Source organism: Urtica dioica, chromosome 1 (genome assembly GCF_054948205.1).
Source record: "Urtica dioica subsp. dioica isolate 48M chromosome 1, U.dioica_male_clone48M_v1_H2, whole genome shotgun sequence".
NCBI lineage: Eukaryota > Viridiplantae > Streptophyta > Magnoliopsida > Rosales > Urticaceae > Urtica > Urtica dioica.
In genome coordinates, this window is record NC_142756.1 from 53,761,221 (window position 1) to 53,782,773 (window position 21,553).

The 21,553-nt window shown below is 44.6% G+C and overlaps 2 protein-coding genes across 2 annotated transcripts; both read right to left on the reverse strand.

Annotated features, from left to right (window-relative positions):
* Positions 1-3,400: 3,400 nt before the first annotated feature.
* LOC149408120 (uncharacterized) lies at positions 3,401-4,963 on the reverse strand. Its single transcript, XM_089623906.1, has 3 exons — positions 4,440-4,963; positions 4,249-4,343; positions 3,401-3,945 (listed from the first exon to the last, which is right to left on the reverse strand). The coding sequence occupies exons 1-3, from the start codon at positions 4,961-4,963 to the stop codon at positions 3,401-3,403; spliced, it is 1,164 nt and encodes a 387-aa protein (XP_089480032.1).
* Positions 4,964-13,017: 8,054 nt separating this feature from the next.
* Positions 13,018-14,284, reverse strand: LOC149408121 (uncharacterized). Its single transcript, XM_089628288.1, has one exon. It carries the CDS (start codon positions 14,103-14,105, stop codon positions 13,326-13,328), a length of 780 nt encoding a protein of 259 aa, XP_089484414.1. The 5' UTR covers positions 14,106-14,284; the 3' UTR covers positions 13,018-13,325.
* Between the last annotated feature and the right edge of the window lie 7,269 nt (positions 14,285-21,553).

Here is a 21,553-nt window from a genome sequence, read left to right on the forward strand (position 1 = left end):
GCCTTCATCATCGGTCTCTCTGAGCTCGCCCTCTTGTCAAAAATGCACTCACACATCGGTGGCAAGGGACGGCATGGACTCGATGCTAATAGCAGAAGCGGAAGAGCTGAGGGGTCAATGCTCCCAAGGGATTCTCGAAGCCCCTTTGAGGGACTTTATATGTCTTCTAACGATGAGCGACATAGAGTACTTCCAGAACGGAATCAGCGACACTCGGAAGGTACGATCCATTTTCTTGGCTTATGTATAATCATCATGCTTATTATGATTACGCGTGTGCCATCCACTCTTGCAGATGCTTGCACGCCAAGAGCGGGGCGACCGTATTCTCCGGGACCTGCTGCGACGGATGCAGAACATGAAGGCGGACACGGAGAGCGCCACGGTCAACCACGCCGCTGCCCTGGTGAGGGTCCGATCTGCCCAGAGTTTCAAGCACTCGAGGAGAAGTCGAAACGGGCCCGCGAGGAGGCGGCCTGTCTCGGCGCGGAGCTGGCCACTGAGAGGTCACTGCGGGCGGCCGAGCAGGCGTCTCGGGAGAAGGCGGAACAGTCGGCCGACACCTTCCTAGGGGAGACAAGGAAACTCCAAGCGCTACTCTCATGCCGGGATGAAGAGCTGAAGATCGTCCACGCTCAACTATCGGCGAGCGAGATCTCCCGCGTCAAGGCGGAGAGGGAGCGGGACTCCTTACTGGTGGAGACGCAAGCCATCATCGAGGAGAAGGACGACGTCGTGTGAGCTAAGGAAGATCTAGAGGATGATTGGGACATCACTGTAGAGGAGGCTCGTTATGCGGCATCTGTACAAATCGCGACGTGACTGCGAAGGAGAACGCATCTCACGGAACCACCTTCTCTTTCTTCGACAACATGTTCCCCCCTTTGGACGACGTGCCACAGGCAGACGATCCTTGTCCCCAGGTTCCCGCAGAGTCTGCCCAATCGACAAACTGTCCCCCTGACAAAGAGGCCACCGATGGGTCGGGCGTCCCCCTGCCCAAGATTGACGAGGAGCAAGTCGACTTTTGTTCCGAGTAGCTGGTTTCGTTTCGATTTGTTGCGCACTTGTTTAGCACTTGTTTTCTTTGATGCTTTCCTTTCGGATATTTGTCATATTTTGTCTTTTTTTTGGGTTGTTTCCGTGACGTTGATCATTTTTATTAAAGCTTTTCTGGTTTGCCATACGTCTTATTTTCTCGATTTTACTATGTTTAGCGTAATCAATTCGCGCAATCCGGATGATGCGTGTCTCATGAACCTCGGTTTACTACGTCTAGCATAACCGGTCTGCATGGCTTAGCACCATACTTAGTGGCTAGGTTTTCCGTGGACGTTGGCTAGACCAATTTCGTCGGCAGGCGCAACCTTTGAAACCCATTGGTGACTCGTTGCCTCTCGGCACACGAGATGGGCGGCTAGCGGGCCCCTTTCCTGGCATGTACACTTCCTGTAGGTATGCGTGTTGTGCATCAGGACACGCTTGGAGTAAGCGCAGTTCCCAGAGAGCGTGGTATCTATCTGTATGCTTGTCGTGTTTTGGGTTTTGACTACTGTCTTAGGGTTAGCAGTCCGGTGCGCGGATGCAACCCGTTGACAATTCGCTACCTTTCAACGCACAAAACACTTGTGGGTCCGGTGGTCCACCTCCTTGGAGTCGTGCGAGGGCGTTGCACAAAGGGCGTATACCTGTTAGCCCCTCGAGTTTCTTAGGTACTCGTAGAGGAGACTACAAATTATAACAATGCGTAACAAAGCTTAAGATGAAACGTAATCCCATGGTCTTATATTACGTGAAATAAAATTACATCCCATGGCCTTCAGCCTCGTTCAAATTGTCACTTAACAAAATATGAAAATGAAAAGAAAAAGGAGGCAAAAGGAGCCGAGGACGGGCCTCATTGGTAGTATTGTCTTAGATGCTCGGCATTCCACGGGTGAGTGAACACGAGCCCTTCTAAGTTCTGCAGCTCATAGGAGCCGCAGTGTATGTCTCGGCGTACATGATACGGGCCTTCCCAGGTGGGACCCAAGACTCCTACCCCTTGCACCTTGGTATTTTGGAACACTCTTCTGAAGACGAGGTTCCTGTCGGTGAACTTCCGAAGCTTGACCTTGGAGTTGTAATACTTCTCGACCTTCCTCTTTTGCGCGGCGAGGCGGGTCAGTACGTCAGCCCTCTTCTCGTCTATGAGGTCCAGTTCGAGCCTCATCGCTTTGTCATTGGCGGCTTCTTCAAATTCTTCAATGCGGGAAGTCGGGAGTTTGGTTTAGACGGGAACCACAGCTTCGACGCCGAATGCGAGTGCGAACGTGGTTTCGCCGGTTGCATTCCGCGCGGTCGTCGGTATGTCTACAAGACCGTAGGGAGCTCTTCGGCTCATGCCCCCTTTCTTTCTTCTAACTTCTTCTTCAGGTTCTCCTTGATCGTTTTGTTGACCGCTTCGACTTGGCCATTGGCCTGAGGATGACGAGGGGAGGAGAAGGTCTTGCTGATTCAAAACTGCTCGCATATGTCGCGGACGCGCGTATTGTAGAATTGCTTCCCATTGTCGGTCACGATCGATGCGGGGATCCCGAAGCGGCAGACGATGTTCTTCCAGATGAAACTAGTCGTGTTCGCCTATGTGATCTTTGCCAACGGTTCTGCCTCCACCCATTTCGTGAAGTAATCGATAGCCACGATTACGTGCTTGTATTGTCGCGGGGCCGTAGGCAGTTCACCGATGAGGTCGATTCCCTACTTCTATCACCCCTACGTCGCTTCTCGAGATGTAGGGTCGGGTCAACACTTCTATTGGGACATTGCCTTCTCCTTCTTCGTCTACTCCTGACGCAAGGCGTGCCAGGGCATCGGCCTCGATGTTCGCCTCACGGGGAACTTGGACTATCTCGAACCATGACATGGCTTCCAGGTTCTTCTGGGTCTTGGACAAATATGCGATCATGCTCGGCTCCTTGGCTGCATAGTCTCCTTTCACCTGGTTCACAATTAGTTGCGAGTCGCAATGGATGCGCAGGTTCCGGATTTCTAGCTTGTTCGCCAATTCCACGCCAACGATCAGAGCTTCGTACTCCGCCTCGTTGTTGGAGGCCTTGAACTTGAATCGCAAAGCGTACCTCAATTTTTACCTATCGGGGTTTGTGAGTACGACGCTGGTGCCAGTCCCCCGGGCGTTTGATGCGTCGTCCACGTGCAAGTCCTAGACTGGCCCTATCGGGTCATTGGTCCTTTTCTTTGACGACCCGTTGTGTTCGCTCTCCTTGTCTTCCTTGTCTTCATCCATTGAGGGCGTGCTAGATAATTCTGCCACAAAGTCGGCGAGGGTCTGACCTTTGATAGCGGTTCTCGGTTGAAACTTGACCCCGTACTCTCCCAGCTCTTGAGACCATATGGACATTCATTCAGAGGTCCCTTTTTGCAGAGCCTTTTCGATGGGATGCCCCGTGCCCACCACGATTGGATGTGCTTCAAAGTAAGGGCGCAATTTTCTCACGCTCATGACAAAGGCGAGGGACAATCTTTTGATTTCCGGGTATCGAGTCTTGGCATGAAGGAGCGCCTTGTTAACGTAGTAAACTGGCCATTGGACCCTGTCTTCTTCGCGTATCAGGACCGTGCTCACAGCCCTGTCGGAAACCGCGAGATAGACGTACAAGATCTCACCGTCCTTAGGTTTTACGAGGCATGGAGGGGAGCTGAGGTAGGTCTTCATCTCACGGAACGCCTTCTCAGACTCCTCCATCCACACGAATCCGTCAGTCTTTTTCAACGCCTTGAAAAATGGTTGGCACCTGTCGGTGGCCTTGCATATGAATTGCGTTAAGGCAGTGATTCTTCCTGTCAAACTCTGTACTTCTTTAACCTTCTGTGGCGACCTCATTTCCAAGTTCGCCTTTATTTTTTTGGGATTAGCCTCAATCCCAAGACGGCTCACCGTGTAGCCTAGGAATTTTCCAGAATCAATCCCGAAAGCGCACTTGTTGGGATTGAGCTTCATTTTGTAACGAAGCAAGATCGTGAACATCTCCCTGAGGTCTCGGACATGGTCGTGGGCTTTGAGACTTTTGACTAACATGTCGTCCACGTAGACCTCCATTGTCTTGCCAATCTGGTTGGTGAACATTCAATTTACCAACCTTTTATACGTGGCACCCGCGTTTTTAAGGCCAAAGGGCATGACCTTGTAACAATAGAGTCTGCGGTTCGTAATAAAGGTGGTCTTGATCTGATCCGGCTCGTGCATGCGGATCTGATTGTACCCTGAATAGGGGTCCATGAAGCTTATCAGCTCATGGCCCGCCGTGGCATCTACGAGTTGTTCGATCCTCTGGAGAGGGAAGCTGTCCTTCGGACAGGCCTTGTTGAGATCTTTATAGTCGATGCAGATCTACCCCTTCCCGTTTGGCTTCTTTACCATCACGACATTGGACACCCACTTGGGTGTTCCGCTAAAGTTTGTGGCGAGAATTTTGTCAACCTCTTCTCCAATGGCCTGGTATCTCTCCCTGCTGAACGCCCGTCTTGGTTTGACGCGTTCAGTCACTCTCTTGTCATCGTTGAGGCAGTGGACCATTATTTTGGGTTCGATCCCCGGCATGTCGGCGTGTGTCCACGTGAAGACGTCTATGAACTCGTGGAGGAAGGCCGCAAGTTGGAGTCGGATCTCGGTCGGGAGCTGGGCGCCTACCTTGACTACTTGGTCCGGCTTGGCGTCTTCCAACACGATGGGAACGAGGTCATCCGACGTCTCCACCTTCCGATGCTCGACGTCGTCCCTTTGGTCCAACTCTCCGAAGGTGCCTCCTTCCTCGATCTTGCAAGGGAACTTGTCTCCGAGATGGAAGACGGTACTCACCATCTTTCCCTTCATCTTACCATCCACCCCCTGAATGTAGCACATTCTCTCCATCGATTGGTCTCCCAACATTATAGAGATTCCCTTTTCGATCGAGAATTTCATCATCAGATGATAGGTGGAGGTTATGGCCTTCAGTCAGTTGAGAGTCGGGCGACCTATGATGATGTTGTATGCGGAAGGTTGATCCACAAGTAGGAAAGACACAATGTTGGTGGCCTCGATCCCCCCAGGACTCCCGAAGGTAACTCGGAGGTCGATGGTGCCCTCCTTCGTCACCCTCTCCCTGGAGAAGCTGAAGAGCGGGGTTGAGATCGAGGTCGGTCTTAGTCCGGTCAGCTTCATCTTGTCCAGAGCTGATTTGAAGAATATTTAGGCCGAGTTACCGTTGTCAATCAGGATCCTCCGGACGAGGTTGTTAGCGACTACGCTGAGACGACTATCGCGTCATTGTGCGGGTGGAGCACTCGCACCGCCTCTTGGTTGGTGAAGAACATGGACTCAAAGGGGGTCGGACGTTCTCTACCTTCTGCGGCCGTCACGATCATTTTGAGGACGTATTCCTTCAGTTTCCCATCTTGGATGAGGGCTTCAATCTGACGTTTGAGCTGGTAGCACTCGGACGTCAGGTGCCCGTGCTCTTGGTGGTATTCACAAAACTTGCTTCAATCCCGCTTCGTAATATTATTCGTGAAAGGAGCGGGACTTCCTAGCTTGTCACGGTGCAAAGCCAGGATCCCCTCTTGCGGAGTGATGAGAGGGGTGAATGCTAAGAACTTTCGGAAGCTGTCAACATGCGAGGGCCTTGGCCCGGGGAGGGAGCGACCGTTAGGGATCTAGCCTCCCTTATTTCTCCTCTTTCGAGGGTCGGGGCGGTCCCCGTCCTGATCATCACGACGACGACCACTTTGTCCCCCAGCTTTCCGGCCGTCTCGACCATCGAGATAGTCCTCGATCCCCATGTAAGTGCGGGCTCTTGACATGAGCTCCGCCATGTTCCTTGGGACCTTTTCGACGATGGACTTGAGGAAGTCTCTCGTGCGAGCTTCCTCCGTGATCGCTGTGATGGCATCCTTATCGTCGAATCCCTCCACCTTGTGGGATTCCTCGGTGAAGCGAGCTAGATACTGCCTCAGGGTCTCGTCTCTCCGTTGCCGGATGGCCAGGAGGTACGTCTTTGATTTCTTCTGTGTCACTAGAGTGGCAACTCGAGCAAGGAACGCCTTTCGCCTGGCTCGAAAGGATTGGATTCTCTCCGGCCTTAGACTTTGGAACCACTCGAACCCCGACCCAGTGAGACTCAGGCTGAATGCTTGGCACAAGGTGGCATCCGACTGCCCCTACATCGACATCCACGTCTCATAGTGTTGGATGTGGAAGTTCGGGTCCGTCCACCCATCGTAAGGAGGGATGGACGGTAGCTTGAAGTTCTCGACGCATGGCTGCGCAAGGATCTGAGTGGCAAAGGGAGAGTAAGATTCCTCGATCCCGCCGTATGGCCTTTGTCTCCTCGATTCCCTCATTTCGATGATCTGGTTTTGGAGGCTCTGGATCATCGTTACCATGTCAAGCCCATTAGCAGGGCTGACCGCCGGGGCCACGGGAGTCGCCTGTTGGCGCTCATTGGACGCTTGGTCCCCGACCTTGGCCTGGGGTTGGCCAAGAGTGGCAGCAGGGAGCGTGTCCCTTCGGGAGTTAAGCCTTTGACGGAGGTCCTCTCCTCGAGAGTTCCTCTGCGCCGTCAATCATTCTCTTAGATCCCCGCTTTGCGCTTGGTGGGGCGAGGCGACCCTCGGTCGAGCTGTCCGGCGAGCGTCTCGGCTAACGGCCCCGTCATTACCGGGGGAGGCTCTCTCCCCGGTGAGGGGCTGCCTTCGGCCACCTCTTGAAACCGAGGGGGCAAGCCCCCGAGACTGGGAGCGCGAGCATTGACGTGTCGGCTGGCCTGGCCCGGTCGTGGCATATCTCGTCCTTTCGGACCGGGAGCGTACGAGACTAGGGGTTGCCTCGTCGGTCCTAGACTCCCACTCGTAGTCGAGATCGGAGTCGCCGTGACTGGGACCACCCTCGACATCGTAGCCAAGAAGGTTAGCGATAAGCGTGCTATCCACGCCGGGGCGGTCTAGGAGCTCGGCGAGCCTCCGAGCCGTTTCCTTGCGGAGGATGGCTTCGGGATCGGCCGCCGGGTCTTGGGGCTGGCTCTCTTTTATCACGAGGCTGCCCTCCTAGACGGTGTACGAGGTTTTTGAGGCCTTACCTCGAGCCAGTCGCTCGGGTGCCCGCAGAAGTGGTTGGAACTTGACTCATCTTTCGAGAGTCGTAGAGGTTGCAGGAAAAGAGGTTGCAAAGGAGGGCGTCGCCAAGGTCGGGAGGTGCCCTCCTTCTAGCGCCAAAATATTATCGCTCGTTTTCGGACAACTATTTAGGAGCCCCAAACGGTTCAACCGAAAGTCGGACCAAGTGGTCGCGTTCGGGCTCGAGCGTCTCGATCTCGGTATTCCGAATTTTCTCTAGCTGTCAATGGTGTTTGCCTCGTACGTCTTTGGTCATGCAAAAGAAGGAAACGATGAACTACAAAAGGGGAAACATAGGGGGTGCCTCTATTTACATCTCCGACGCTCAACATTAGTAGGATTGAGGTGGGATATAGAGGGTTTAGTGTATTGAGTGCCGAGCTTGAGAGAAACGACTGAAGTACGAGTTCAACAGCGTTTCGGTACTCAATTTCGGATTACCTGACTCAATGGGTCGAGCCTCATATTTATAGGCGGCCAAGGGGTGTTTGGGGAACCCCTTGGCCGAGTGAAAGTGGGCCGGCCATTTGCCGAGTGAAGCTCGGTCGGCTAATGGCCGGGTGAGGGCGTTAGGCCGGCCAATGGCCGAGTGAAGACTGGGCCAGCCATTGGCCAGGTGAGTATGCTGGGCCGGCCATTGGCCGAGTGAAGCTTGGTCGGCCAATGGCCGGGCGAAGGAGTAGGGTTGGCCAATGGCCGGGTGAAGCTTGGTCGGCCAATGACCGGGCGAAGGAGTAGGGCCGGCTAATGGCCGGGTGAAGGCCGGGCTGGCCATTGGCCGGGTGAGAATGCTGGGCCGGCCATTGGCCGAGTGAAACTCGGTCGGCCATGGATGGGTGAAACTGTTGGGCCGGCCAATGGCCAAGTGAAGGATGAGCCGGCCATTGGCCGGGTGAAACTCGGTCGGCCAATGGCCGAGTGAAAGAGTTGGGTCGGCCAATGGCCAAGTAAAGGCTGGGCCGGCCATTGGCCAGGTGAAAATGCCGGGTCGGCCATTGGCCGAGTGAAACTCGGTCGGCCAATGGCTTGGTGAAAGAGTTATGTCGGCCAACGGCCGAGTGAAGGCTGGGCCAGCCATTGGCCGGGTGAGAACGTCCGATTGGCCAATGAGGCCGATAGCGCAGCCGGATCGCACCGGGCCGATAACAAGCGCAAAAATATTTTAGCTCGTTTTCGGACAACGATTTAAAATTCCCAAACGATTCGACCCAAGGTCGGACCAAGTGGTAGCGTTCGAGCTTGAGCGTAGTGAACTCGGTTTCCAGAGTTCTCCCTAGCTGTGATTGTTCTCCCTCGTCCTCCGTTTATCCCGCAAGAAATGGAAACAGTGAACTACAAAGGGGAACAGAGGGGGTGCTTTGGTTTACCTCTTCGACGCTCAACATTAGTGGGATTTAGGTGGAGTATAGAGGTTTTAGAGGGGTGAGAGGCCAAAGATGAGTGAATTGAGTGACCCGAAGGTTCGTCAATTTTTAGGACTCAAAAATGGATACCTTTGGAATAAAATTGGGGTCTCTATTTATAGGGAGCGAGGAGTGCTCAAGAGAAGGAGATGGCCGGCCGAGCCCATGGCCGACCGAGTGGATGGCTGAACGAGTGGACAGTCGTACGAGTGCATGGCCGGCCTAGTGGATGGTCAAGCTAATGGATGGTCGAACGAGTGGATGGCCGGCCGAGTGGATGGCCGAGTGAGCCAATGGCCAGCTAAGTGGATGGTCGGACGAGCCAATGGCCGGCCGAACCAATGGCCTGACGAGCCAATGGCTGGTTGAGCTGATGGCCGGCCGAGCTGATGGCTGGTCGGGAGAATGCCAGACGGGCCTTAGCCAGCCGGGAGACGGCTGAGCGGGCAGCAGTGGGTCTGCTGCCCCGGGACTGGCCGACCGAGCCTTGGCCAAACGAGTTTGCTGCCCTGGGACTTTCCGGCCGGGCCTTGACCGAGGGGGCTCGCCGTGTCACAGGATGGCTGGCGGGGCCATTGCTTGGCAGCCTAGTCCTGCTCCTTGTGTGACTGGTCGGTCTGGTCACTCGGGCGGTGTTCTCCCGAGAGGGGCCTCCTTAGGTAGATTTGGCCTCCAAGTCTGAGGTTTGGAATTGACATATAACAAATTATAGTTAGAGTCGTCCTTATTCAGGTCGAGACTCGAGACGTCCCCGTTTCCAACTCGAGACGCAAAGGATGGCTCGATGAGCCTTTGGGCCGAGCCCCGAGATAATTGGGTTCACCGCTTGAGGATGGAAGTCCAAGCGAGTGCCCAAGACCTTTGGGTACAAGTCGGACTGAAACAGCCCCGTTAGGGCCCAAGGCGTTGCTGCTCTGTCTCGTCGTTTCCGTCCCTCGTCATATTTGCCCGTATCCACGTCTTCTTGAACGAAGCGAGTGGCCGCGTTCGCAGAAGTTTCCATATTACCTCGACACAAAAGCAACAACAAAACGAACGCCACGAGCATAATTATACACCGATAAAATAAAGTTTGCTAATTATTCACATCCTAATCGAACTCGAAACCAAGCAGAAATCAGACTCACTTAAATCGACGACACGAACGAAAATCGATTCTCAGATTCATTACCAACAAAACAAACTAAAAATCAGAATCCAATCCACAAGAACGAGCACAACCAAAACCAATTTTACGAACCACTTGTTTTTGGCACCGCCGCACCCTAGAAAATACTTTGAACACCTGCTTCGTCACCTAATTCCAAACCTTGTTCGAAATGATTTTTTCAGCCAAAAAAGTGGATGTCGCGCATTTCCCATCATCATCAATCCTTCTAGTGATTACTATAGATTACTTGCCATAAAGGATGTGGTCTGGTTTATATCCTCTTCTAGCGTCTCATGTTAGCTATTTTTGTAATCCAACCTTGTTTCCCTTGAACCCAATGGAACCCTCTGCATAGAAGCTCTAGTCAACTCATCGATAACCCTTGTGTTTCCCGGAACCTACTCGTCTCAAGACCTCAAACTTAGAAAAACAAACGAACCACACTACCAAAACCCGAAACAGTGAAACTCAGCCTAGAGAGAAAAACTCACTAAAATACAAAAGTCTCACTTTTTGTGTTTATGTCAAGGATTTAAATTTTGGGAAATTACGTTGAATTGCATGTTTCGAATGAGTCCGACACAAAAGTGACCGCATGGCCGTTTCGTCGTATTGTGTCACCGATATTGAATCGTTAGGCTGGTGAAATTTCCATTTCGTCGCGTCTGACGCAAACTCTAATCATGTGATTTCTGTGAGATCGACAAAATCGCGGCCTTACCGTCCAAAAGTTGACTGTCGTAATGAAGATTCACCATTATTTCGGTCATATCGCCGTGCTGTCGTCGACATTCCCACCCTTTGTCCATGAAACTGTATCGTCCAAGAAGAAAAGAAGAAGAAAAGAGAGGCGGCCAAAACTTTTGGTTTCAAATAGCATGAATGATGTCAGCGAGAAGAAGAGACTAGGGGCTACGTTTAATATATTGAGCTTTTGTTTCATCTGAAAGTCATTCTCATATGTTTCTATTTTAATTTCGTAACTAGTGGGCTTCTGAAACCCGAACGCACGCACACAATAAATCACTATTGCATTTCATTACTTTACATTTTTTTTTTCTTTTTCTTTTATTTCATTTTAGTTTAACTTTCTTATTACTATGCTTGTTGGAAGTTCAAACTTTCAAAAAAATATTATAAATATTAGTTTATGTATCTAGCACATTGATACAATATTATGGGTGGTGGTCCGGACACGAAACACGAAACGGTTACGACACAATATTAAGCGGATTTGGATCTCAATAAATGGGTCGGTTCTTAATTGGATCGAACACGCTAACACGATTAAATAATGGTTCGAAACGACACGATTACGGTAACACGATAAAAAGCCGATTAACACGATTATTAAATGGTCGACACGAAACACGATTACGACCCGCACGAATATGATCCAATTAACACGATTACGAGTAATAGCACGATTACGATCCATTTAAACACGATTAATATTATATATGTAAAATTATAAATTTATAACTATAAACATAAAATTGATATTAGAAAACATGATGTAAGAAATAAAGTATGTTCGTATTAATATCAATTCACGTATGATAACATATAGTCAATAGTATACCAATTGACTTAACGGGAGCAATAAGAATCCCAATTCATTTTGAACAATCACAATTACTATAGTCTCATAATAACGTATCATATTCAATTTTGTTTTATTTCAATTCATATCGAACAATTTTCATTCACAATCACAATAACTATCATCTCATAATAACGTATCATATTCAATTTTATTGGATTTCAATTAAATTCATATTGAAAAATCACAATTTGAAATTGACTGTCAAAAAACTGTAGTCTCATAATACTGTATCACATTCAATTTTATTTTATTTCAGTTCAATTCAATTCATATCGAACAATTACAATTTACAATCACAATAACTATCATCTCATAATAACGTATCATATTCAATTTTGTTTGATTTCAATTAGATTAAATTTATATTGAAAAATCATAATTTAGAATTGACAGTCACAATAACTATAATCTCATTATAATGTATCATATTCAGTTTCTTTAAATCGTATGGGCATTGTTGAACTTCTGATTTTGGCTTGAGTTTAAAGTGTGTTTGTTTTTGGTGTAAGTGTTTTTATTTTATTTTTTTCAGGCTATAAATGGATTGTGATTCTAAATCAGTTGAACAAACAGTGTCGATGTATCGGAAGTTAGTACAAAAAGATAGAGGACAATTCTGATCTTATGACCGTTATGTTTTTTATAATTATATCGCAACTAATTGAGTCCGAAAGTCTAAACATGGTTAAAACACGGTTAAATACCCATTTAACACGACTATTAAATAGTTTAATTTAAACGGTTATGGATCTGTAAAAAAAATAAACGGTCGGATTTGGATCTAGATTTCAAACACGATTAATAAATGGTCGGATTTGGTTCTAGCAATTATTTATATAAACACGATTAACACGACACGGTTACGACACGAACACGAAATGTAAAGCATAAGTTCTTAAGATGCGTCTGTTATAGCTATGAAAATATTTAAAATGTATTTTTACACATTATGCAACATTATTTCCGTCGCAATTTTCGTGTTTATCTCAATTTTCATCGATCTCCACCATTTCCGATTTTTTGGACCATCGATAGATAATCGATCGACGGCCTTTCAAACATTCGTTTACGTATCTCATACTTAGGCAACGAAATTGCTTGTAAGAAATATCTTCCTAAATTGTAAATCTTAAATACTACTTGAATAACTGCGCATGTTATGTTGATTTATTTGCAATATTTCAAAATTCATTTTTTGATTTGTGAAAAGAGTACGTACGTAGTAATATCACAAATGGATATTTTCGTGGCAGTGATTGTGCTACTAAATTTGCAATTAGTTACTGTTTCAGTCACTAGTGGAGAGTGGCTGTTTTGAAGTTGAACCACTGCAAGAGAGAACAACCAAACGACAAGAAAATACACTATCTGTCTTCTTCTCTATGCTCTCTTTGGTTTTTTTTTTTTTTTTTTTTTTGAACTAATGTCTATGCTCTTTTGTTGGCATCCCGATGAAAGGGCAAAATATTGAGATTCCAATTCGAGGTTTCTCGTTGCACATCCCTATACAAATGCTATTTCAATCTCAAATCTCAATGGAAACATACTTTGCCTTGTTCTTTACAAAAGCTCGATTTTTCTTTTTTTGCTTTTTTGAATAAATACAAATTTCTTCCTTTCTTCTTCTCCTCCTCGCTTTTTAGATTTTTTTTTTTTTTTACTAAAAAACAAATGAACAAATTGTAGTTTCTAATCTTTACAAACAATCATTTTAGAATATTCAAATTTTTAGCAACTTTCCAAAATAAAAATTACACAAGTGAGGGGATTAGAAGACCATCTTCCTTGATTCTCCTCTTCTTGAGGCTTTTCAGATTTTTCTCCAAAACGAATTAGCATACTATTAGTCATTTTTAATACACTGACCCCAACAAACATATACAAACGAAACAATCAATCGTGTTTAGGAATATAATTCAAGGTTATCAACCTTCCAACAAAAAAAAAAAAAAACACATTACCAGACAACAAAAAAAAAAATAATTTTTATTTTCTGTCAATGATAATGATTAATTTACACAAAGATAAAACACTCCAAAGCCACCAATGGATTCTCTAGAGACTCGCTTCCCGCCTCCGTACCCCTCGCCGGCGACCTCCCTCCTCCGCCTCTTCCGCCTCCCCTCGCCGCTCCGCCCCCGCGCCGAGTCGCCGGAGACCGCGACCTCCGCGCCGACGCCTCGCCAGAATCCCGCCGCGCCACCACGGCGCGTCTCCTCTCCGGCGCCAGGCTCCCCCGCCCCCTCCGGCCACCGGAAAACTCGCCGGCGACAGGCCTCTTCCGCCGCGCGACGGGTCTGTGCCCCGCCGCGGCGGCGGCGTCTCTTCTACGCTTGCTGGTGGCCTCCTCGTTGTTGTCGTCCCTCACCTCCGTCACGGTGGTGGTCGTGGTCGTCGACGTGGCGTATGAGAAACCCTCGCTGGCTTCTTCCTCTTCTTCGGCGACCTCTTCTCTCGGTTTGAGCTCCGAGTTGACGATGATTTCCAACTCGGAAAGGCTTTTCTCCTCTTTTTCCGGGACCGTCGCGGCTTCTTGCGGCTTCACTATCTCCTCTTTCGTCGTTGTTGTCGTTTGGGGTGGCTTTGAGATGGGCGTTTCGGAGATTACGACCTCTTTGACCGACTCTTCTTGGTCAACCACTGGCGGTGGGTCTCGAAGATTTGCAGACGCTTTGTGGGCGACGGAGGAGTGTTTGTCGTTCCGGCGGTGGGTAGTGGCATTTTGGTGATTTGGGACTTCTTTGCGGGGTGGTTTCTTCTTGGCTGTGGTGGTGGTGCTAACACAACATCCCATTTTTCGGGTTACAAGTTCAAAAAGGACATGGACTAATAAAGATTGGGTTTTTGGGCTTGTAGTGTGGCCAGTGGTTTTGTTAGTGCATTTGTATAGGGTTTTAGATAAAAATTGTTTTTTATTTTTATTATTTTATAAAATAAATATCCAACGGTCTTTTCGTGCAAAGACTACATTAGAGAAGAGAGCTAGTGAGGAAACTCCGAGCAAAATAAAAAAATAAAAAAAAATAAAAAATAAAAAAAAAAAAGCTAGTGAGGGAACTGAAGATTGGAGATAGAGAGGGGTTGTAGTTGGGAAATTTGAGAAAATAAGCTAACTGAAGATTGGAGAGAGACGGGTTTGTGGCTCGAAAATTTGAGAAAACAAGTTTAATGTAACATTATGTTTGAAAATCAAGTTTCATGTTTTGCATTTTATGAAAACTAAATTTTTAGGAATATAAAGATTCCAAAATATCCTTGTTAAAATCTGAAAACAAACCTAACCCTTACAGTTATTTTCACGATCAAATAAATCTTTTTTACTCCATGAGAATTTAGGATTTCAAGTATTATTGAAGATCTTGAAGTTTTTTTCGACATGGATAAGTTTTCATGTTATTACAGCTTTTTTAATATAGCGCTTTAATTTAATCAAAATGTAGTTACTTTTTTGTGATGTTTTGTGTTCGTTAAAATTTTTATCCAAGAACTCGGAGTTTTTTATTTTATTTCAAAAAAAAAATATTATTCATTTTGAAGTTTATCATTAAAAATTTAAATATTTTTTGGTAATTTGAAATATGGCAAAATAATTAGAAAATTTGAAGTTTATTGATGAAAAATTGAACTTCCAATTTTGTACTTTTAACTTCAAAATAGTACAATTTCAAACTTTTTTAGAGAAATCTCTAATGATTTTGAAATTTCAAGATATTTAAGGCATTTCAATACCCCAAAATCTTGGTTTTCTTGGTGTGTTCAACATAGACTTGGTTTTCAAATCTGAGATTACATTAGACTTGGTTTTTCAAATCTACCTTATGATTTTGGCGGAGATACTGATAGGGTTCTCCGTAACCAAGAGAGTCATATCATGAATATTAATATATTATCGGTGTTTTGTACAATTTTTGCCTATTAGTTTCATGTATTTAAACCAGAAAAAATGAAGTTTGTCAGTATAAATATATTCTCAATTTTTTATAATCATAACAAATATTTTTATATGTTCATGAATAAATAAATAAAAATCAAAGAAACTCGATGAAATAAATGAGTATATAATGCAGCGATAGACTTGATCTCAAAATAAATATTACATCTCTATGAAAAATTGATGAAACCAACTTTTATAACATCATATGTGTCTGATTATTGATTATGATAATGGAATAGATAATTGTTAAAGCGATGTTTTTCATATGAAGAAAAATTACATGTGACTAAAAATGACATAGGAAGACATTGCACAAAGCTCATAACTCGGTAAATGTGGTATAATAAGTACAATTTGGTCAATCTGAATAATCACTTTTCACATACTTTTACTTCAAAACTATCCTAGTAAATTCTGACCCAGGCTCCTTCCTGAATCTGAGTCCTCTCACTTCTACTCAACTCACTCACCAAGTGGTTGATCAACACTTATATTTGTACGTAATCTACAGTACCACGAAAACAAACTTCATTATATCAATTGCATGAACAACGGTAATAGAGACAAGACATAATTAAACCACACAATGAACAGCAGTGTTTACGCTCAAAGACTCTCACGAAAAACTCAAAGTATGTAACAAGACTCCTAATGGCAGACTTTCTCTTTTGTAGGAGTTGAAACCTAGTAATTGATGCCTGCTAGGGTTTCCCAATATGGTCGCCTTGCTCTGATTCGGTGGAGAGGAAATCAGAAGCAAATCAATCAATTAATAGACTTGCACAAAATATTCCACATAATTGTATCCTTTGCAATCTTTGACAAACAACACATGTCACAGCAAGATGTTAGAGCATGACAAAGAACATCTTGAGTGCCGTTTTGCCAGACTAGAAAAATAACCAATCAACGTAAGAACAAACTCCCCCTTATAGCTTTTTGTAGGCAAATCACATGGTGTCATCTACATTAGTAACTCAATAAACGTCCAAGTACTCATAATCATAGCCATAATGCGAAAGTAGAAGTCATTCACATGGCCTAACAATAATACATATTTGGAAACCATGAAGTAAGTCAAAGCACACATGTCAAAATAAATGACAAGGTTACTGTCTCTCTCCTTGTTTGCCTTATTAATTTCAAAGGCAGAATAATACGACGAAGGGAAGGCAAGGTGAAAAAATAAATTACAATGACTAGCATACCAACAAGAGTACACAAACATGAACAAGAGGAGTCTTAATATAATAGCAAGTGACGAAGTAGGCTAAATATATTACAGACCATAATCAAAAGAAAGTTTCATGTAAATGAAAGAGTAAATTGGAACATACATAAATCTTCAAACAAATCAGGCATTATCTGGATTAACCTGATCTTGAGCATCGGGCGCAACAACAACAGAAACTAGGACAAAAAGGATCCTTAGACACAAAACTGACTTCACACACACTCAACACCGAGCGCACACACACACACACGCACGCACGCGCACACACGCACACACACACATGCACGCACGCGCACACATACACACACACACACACCAATGTTTCAGCCACGCAGACACATACACAATATTCTTAGCATAAATGCCCTGGGAAAGAAGTATGTCATCTTTCATCAGTCTGATTTGAAATCCCAAGAAGTAAGTGAGCTCTCCAACCATGTTCATCTCAAACTCGGATTGCATTTGTTCCACTAAGTGTTGTACCATGGCTTGCGACATATCACCAAACACAATGTCGTCCATGTTGTCAATGGTGCCCACAAGAAGAGTAGTAGTGTCTATTTATGTACATTTGATGTCATATAGTCTTACGAAGACTCTTGCTTGTAATTGCTTATTCATTTAATAAAAAGTTGAAACGTTCATTCAATCTTCCTTGTCTGAAGCTTTATGATAAAACCTTAGTATTTTAGTCCATAAACAAACTAAACAACTTACGAAGAGACAAATGTAGATTTGCATGAACAAACTCTTCGTAGTTTGCTTAAAACGATATATTCGCAATCTTAGGGTCAAAGGACTATTGACCTCAGTACGATTGTTAGAAGAATCTATGATGTCTGGTTATGAGGCATTGAGAGTTGGAGACTCTATAGTTCTTCTAGGTATCTTCCGAAGGTACTGAATTGACCAGTGCACTTCTAGAGACAAGATAAGAACAAACCATTTAACCTCTTATGTCTCGAAGTCACTATGTATGAATTGCATCATGCTTACCTTAATCCTGAAATGAGACATGCCATTTCACACCTTAGTATTCTCATTTGAGAAAGTCAGAGTTCGGACTCACTATGTGATTCCGAACAGGGCCTATTGGTGAAGTACTAAGTTGTGAGAATGTCATGAGTAACTTTGTGAAGTTCTCATAGATATGGAATTCATGTACAAGATTGCTGAAATGCAATGTATGTCACATCATGCTTTGTTCCTTGGAGTGTGAATAAATGAACTGGCCAGTGTCCAAATTGAGTCCTGACTCTTTTGGATGAAACAATGTGACTTGTTAGCTCCTCGTCAATACATTGTTTCTAACTTATTCACAAGCGACAAAGGAGTTGAGGAAATAAGAGCTAGAAGGGTAAAATGGTAATTTAGTAAATCCCGACTACCTGATGACATTCATGAAGGGTAAACATAGAAAATATTCAGTGGATCCAGTCATCGCAATTAAGTTGAATTCATGATTAGAAAATAAATTCATTTGAACCGAGAGATTCTCAGTGTCAACTGTTGGAATTGATCTAGGGTTTAAGAAAAAGATTAAACGCTTCGGGAAGTGGTGGAATTTTAAAAAATTTATTTTCAAGTAAAAACAGTTTTTACTAACCTAGACAAAGAAGCAAGTACATGTAATTAAAAATCAATATGAGCTAAGAGTTTACTAACCTTTCTTGAAGCTTGAACTTTGAAGAAGCTTTTGGAAAGTTCGCAACGCTCGTCTCCCCTCGCAGCACGTCTCTCTTTCTTTCCTCGGCACCTCGAGCAACCACGAAAGTTTCTATCACTAAATTACTCGAAAAGAAGGAATCAGTGAGTGGGCACTTTTAAACGCTACGACTTAAGAACGAGTCTCGAAGTCGCAGAGCTAAACACTAGGTCGAATGAGGACCTAGGTGCCAAGACAAGAAAAAATCGAAAATAAACTAGAGAGAGAGAGAGAGGATTTTCGGCCAAGTTCTAGAGAGAGAGTCTCTCAAATCTCTTAAACTTGGATGAATGAAAAGTGAGGAATGGGGCTCCTATTTATAGGAGAGGTTTTACCTTCAATAAGGTAGTTTCCTCTTCTATAGAATATCACATATTCATGAGCAAAAATCCTTTATTTCCCATTCTATCTTGGGCGCCCAAGGCTGCCTCCTAGAGGCTTGGATTTGTTTCCTTTTTTGTTCCTTGGCTTGCCCTTTTCTCACTTGGCCGAAATTCCCCATGCATGTGTGGGAAATTTGTTTCCTCTTTTTCTTTTGGCAAGTATCTAAATACATTTATGCACAAAATAAACTCTCCTATTTCTCTATAGGGTAGGCGCCCATAATCTTCTAGAAAAGGCTTCTAGAATTTTCTTCACTTGTTTATGACAACATAAGAAAAGGCCCATTTAGAATTTTCAATAAAATTCTTATGAAATGAAATTAATTCACAAGGCCCAATGATCAAGTCATGACCGAGTGACATTAAGTCATCAAACGATCTTGTCAAAAAATTTATTGACATTCATTTCATCCTTTGTCTCAAAAGACAAAAATACCCTTTTGACTATTTTCGTTCTTGTTTTGACTTAGCTTCCAGTTTAACTATTCCTATCGATGTGATTCGTGACAGTGACCTCATGGACCCAAATGAACAAAGCTTTAGCTAAACACTTGGTCTCAAAAGTTCACAAACCTTTTCCAAGTTTAGCTTAATGCCAATTGACTCCACTAAAGAGCTGACACTGAAAATCTCTCGGTTCAAATGAATTTATTTTCTACTCAAGAATTCACCTAATTGTAATGAGCGGATCCACTGAATATTATCTATGTTTACCCTTCATGAATGTCATCAGCTAGTCGGGATTTACTAAATTACCATTTTACCCTTCTAGCTGTTATTTCCTCAACTCCTTTGTCGCTTGTGAATAAGTTAGAAACAATGTATTGACGAAGAGCTAACAAGTCACATTGTTTCATCCAAAAGAGTCAGGACTCAATTTGGACACTGGCCAGTTCATTTATTCACACTCCAAGGAACAAAGCATGGGGTGACATACATTGCATTTCAGCAATCTTGTACATGAATTCCATATCTATGAGAACTTCACAAAGTTACTCATGACAGACTCACAACTTAGTACTTCACCAATAGGCCTTGTTCGGAATCACATAGTGAGTCCGAACTTTGACTTTCTCAAATGAGAATACTAAGGTGTGAAATGGCATGTCTCATTTCAGGATTAAGGTAAGCATGATGCAATTCATACATAGTGACTTCGAGACATAAGAGTTAAATGGTTTGTTCTTATATTGTCTCTAGAAGTGCACTGGTCAATTCAGTACCTTCGGAAGATACCTAGAAGAACTATAGAGTCCCCAACTCTCAATGCCTCATAACCAGACATCTTAGATTCTTATAACAATCATACTGAGGTCAATAGTCCTTTGACCCTAAGATTGCGAATATATCGTTTTAATCAAACTACGAAGAGTTTGTTCATGCAAATCTACATTTGTCTCTTCGTAAGTTGTTAAGTTTGTTTATGGACTAAAAGACTAAGGTTTTATCATAAAGCTTCAAACAAAGAAAGAATGAATGAACGTTTCAACTTTATTATTAAAGAATAAGCAATTACAAGGAAGAGTCTTCGTAAGACTATATGACATCAAATGTTCATAAATAGACACTACTACTCTTCTTGTGGGCACCATTGACAACAAACTCCCACTTGACTCAAAGAAGATGTGAGTAGTCCTACATGCCTAATCCCTCTCGAAGTTGGTCGAAGACCATGTTCTCTAGGGCCTTGGTGAATGGATCTGCCAGAGATCTACTTCACCTCCACGTCTCCGCGCTGCGCGATCTCTCGAATCAAATGGTATTTCCTCTCAATATGCTTAGAGCGCTTATGGCTTCGAGGTTCCTTCGAGTTAGCGATAGCTCCACTATTATCACAATAAAGAGTCATGGGCTCGTCGACGTTTGGAACAACTTCCAAATACTTAAGGAATTTTCTAAGCCATACAGCCTCTTTGGATGCTTCACAAGCAGCCACATATTCTGCTTCCATTGTGGAGTCAGCAATGCAAGATTGCTTAATACTTCTCCACACAACAGCTCCACCATTAAGGATGAACACAGATCCCAAAGTGGATTTCCTGGAATCCTTATCCGCTCGAAAATCGGAGTCGGTATATCCCGTCATAGTCAGGTCAGTATCTGAGTATGTAAGCATCAAGTTCCTAGTTCTTCGAAGATACTTAAGAACATGCTTAACAGCAATCCAGTGCTCGGGTCCAGGGTTCGATTGGAAACGGCTAACTACACCAACGGCGAAACATATATCAGGTCTAGTGCAAAGCATGGCATACATGAGGCTTCCTACGGCAAAGGCGTAAGGAATTTTCCTCATGTCTTCAATCTCTTGTGCAGTCTTGGGAGACTGGTCCTTAGAGAGTGAAACTCCATGCCTAAAGGGTGTTTGGCCCTTCTTGGAGTCTTGCATCGAGAAGCGATCCATTACCTTATCAATATAAGATGCTTGAGAGAGCGACAGGGTCCGGTTTTTCCTATCTCGAAAGATTTGGATCCCCAGAATGTACGCGGCTTCTCCTAGATCCTTCATATCAAATTGCTTTGCCAGCCAGACCTTAACCTCAGATAACTTACCCACGTCATTACCAGTGAGTAGTATATCATCGACATATAGTACCAGAAACACAACTTTGCCTTCGTGTATTAACTTGTAAACACAAGGCTCATCTATTGACTGTTCAAAGCCAAAGCTCTTTACAGTTTCATCGAATCTAATATTCCATGACCTAGATGCCTGCTTTAATCCATAAATGGACTTAAGCAACTCACAAACCTTGGTCTCTTGACCTTTATCCACGAAACCGTCTGGTTGAGCCATGTAAATGCGCTCGTCAAGATTGCCATTCAGAAAGGCTGTCTTGACATCCATTTGCCAGATCTCATAGTCGAGAGCTGCAGCTATGGATAGGAGTATGCGGATGGATTTAAGCATCGCGACTGGCGAGAAGGTTTCTTCATAGTTAATCCCTTCTTGTTGGGTATAACCCTTCGCCACAAGTCGTGCTTTGAA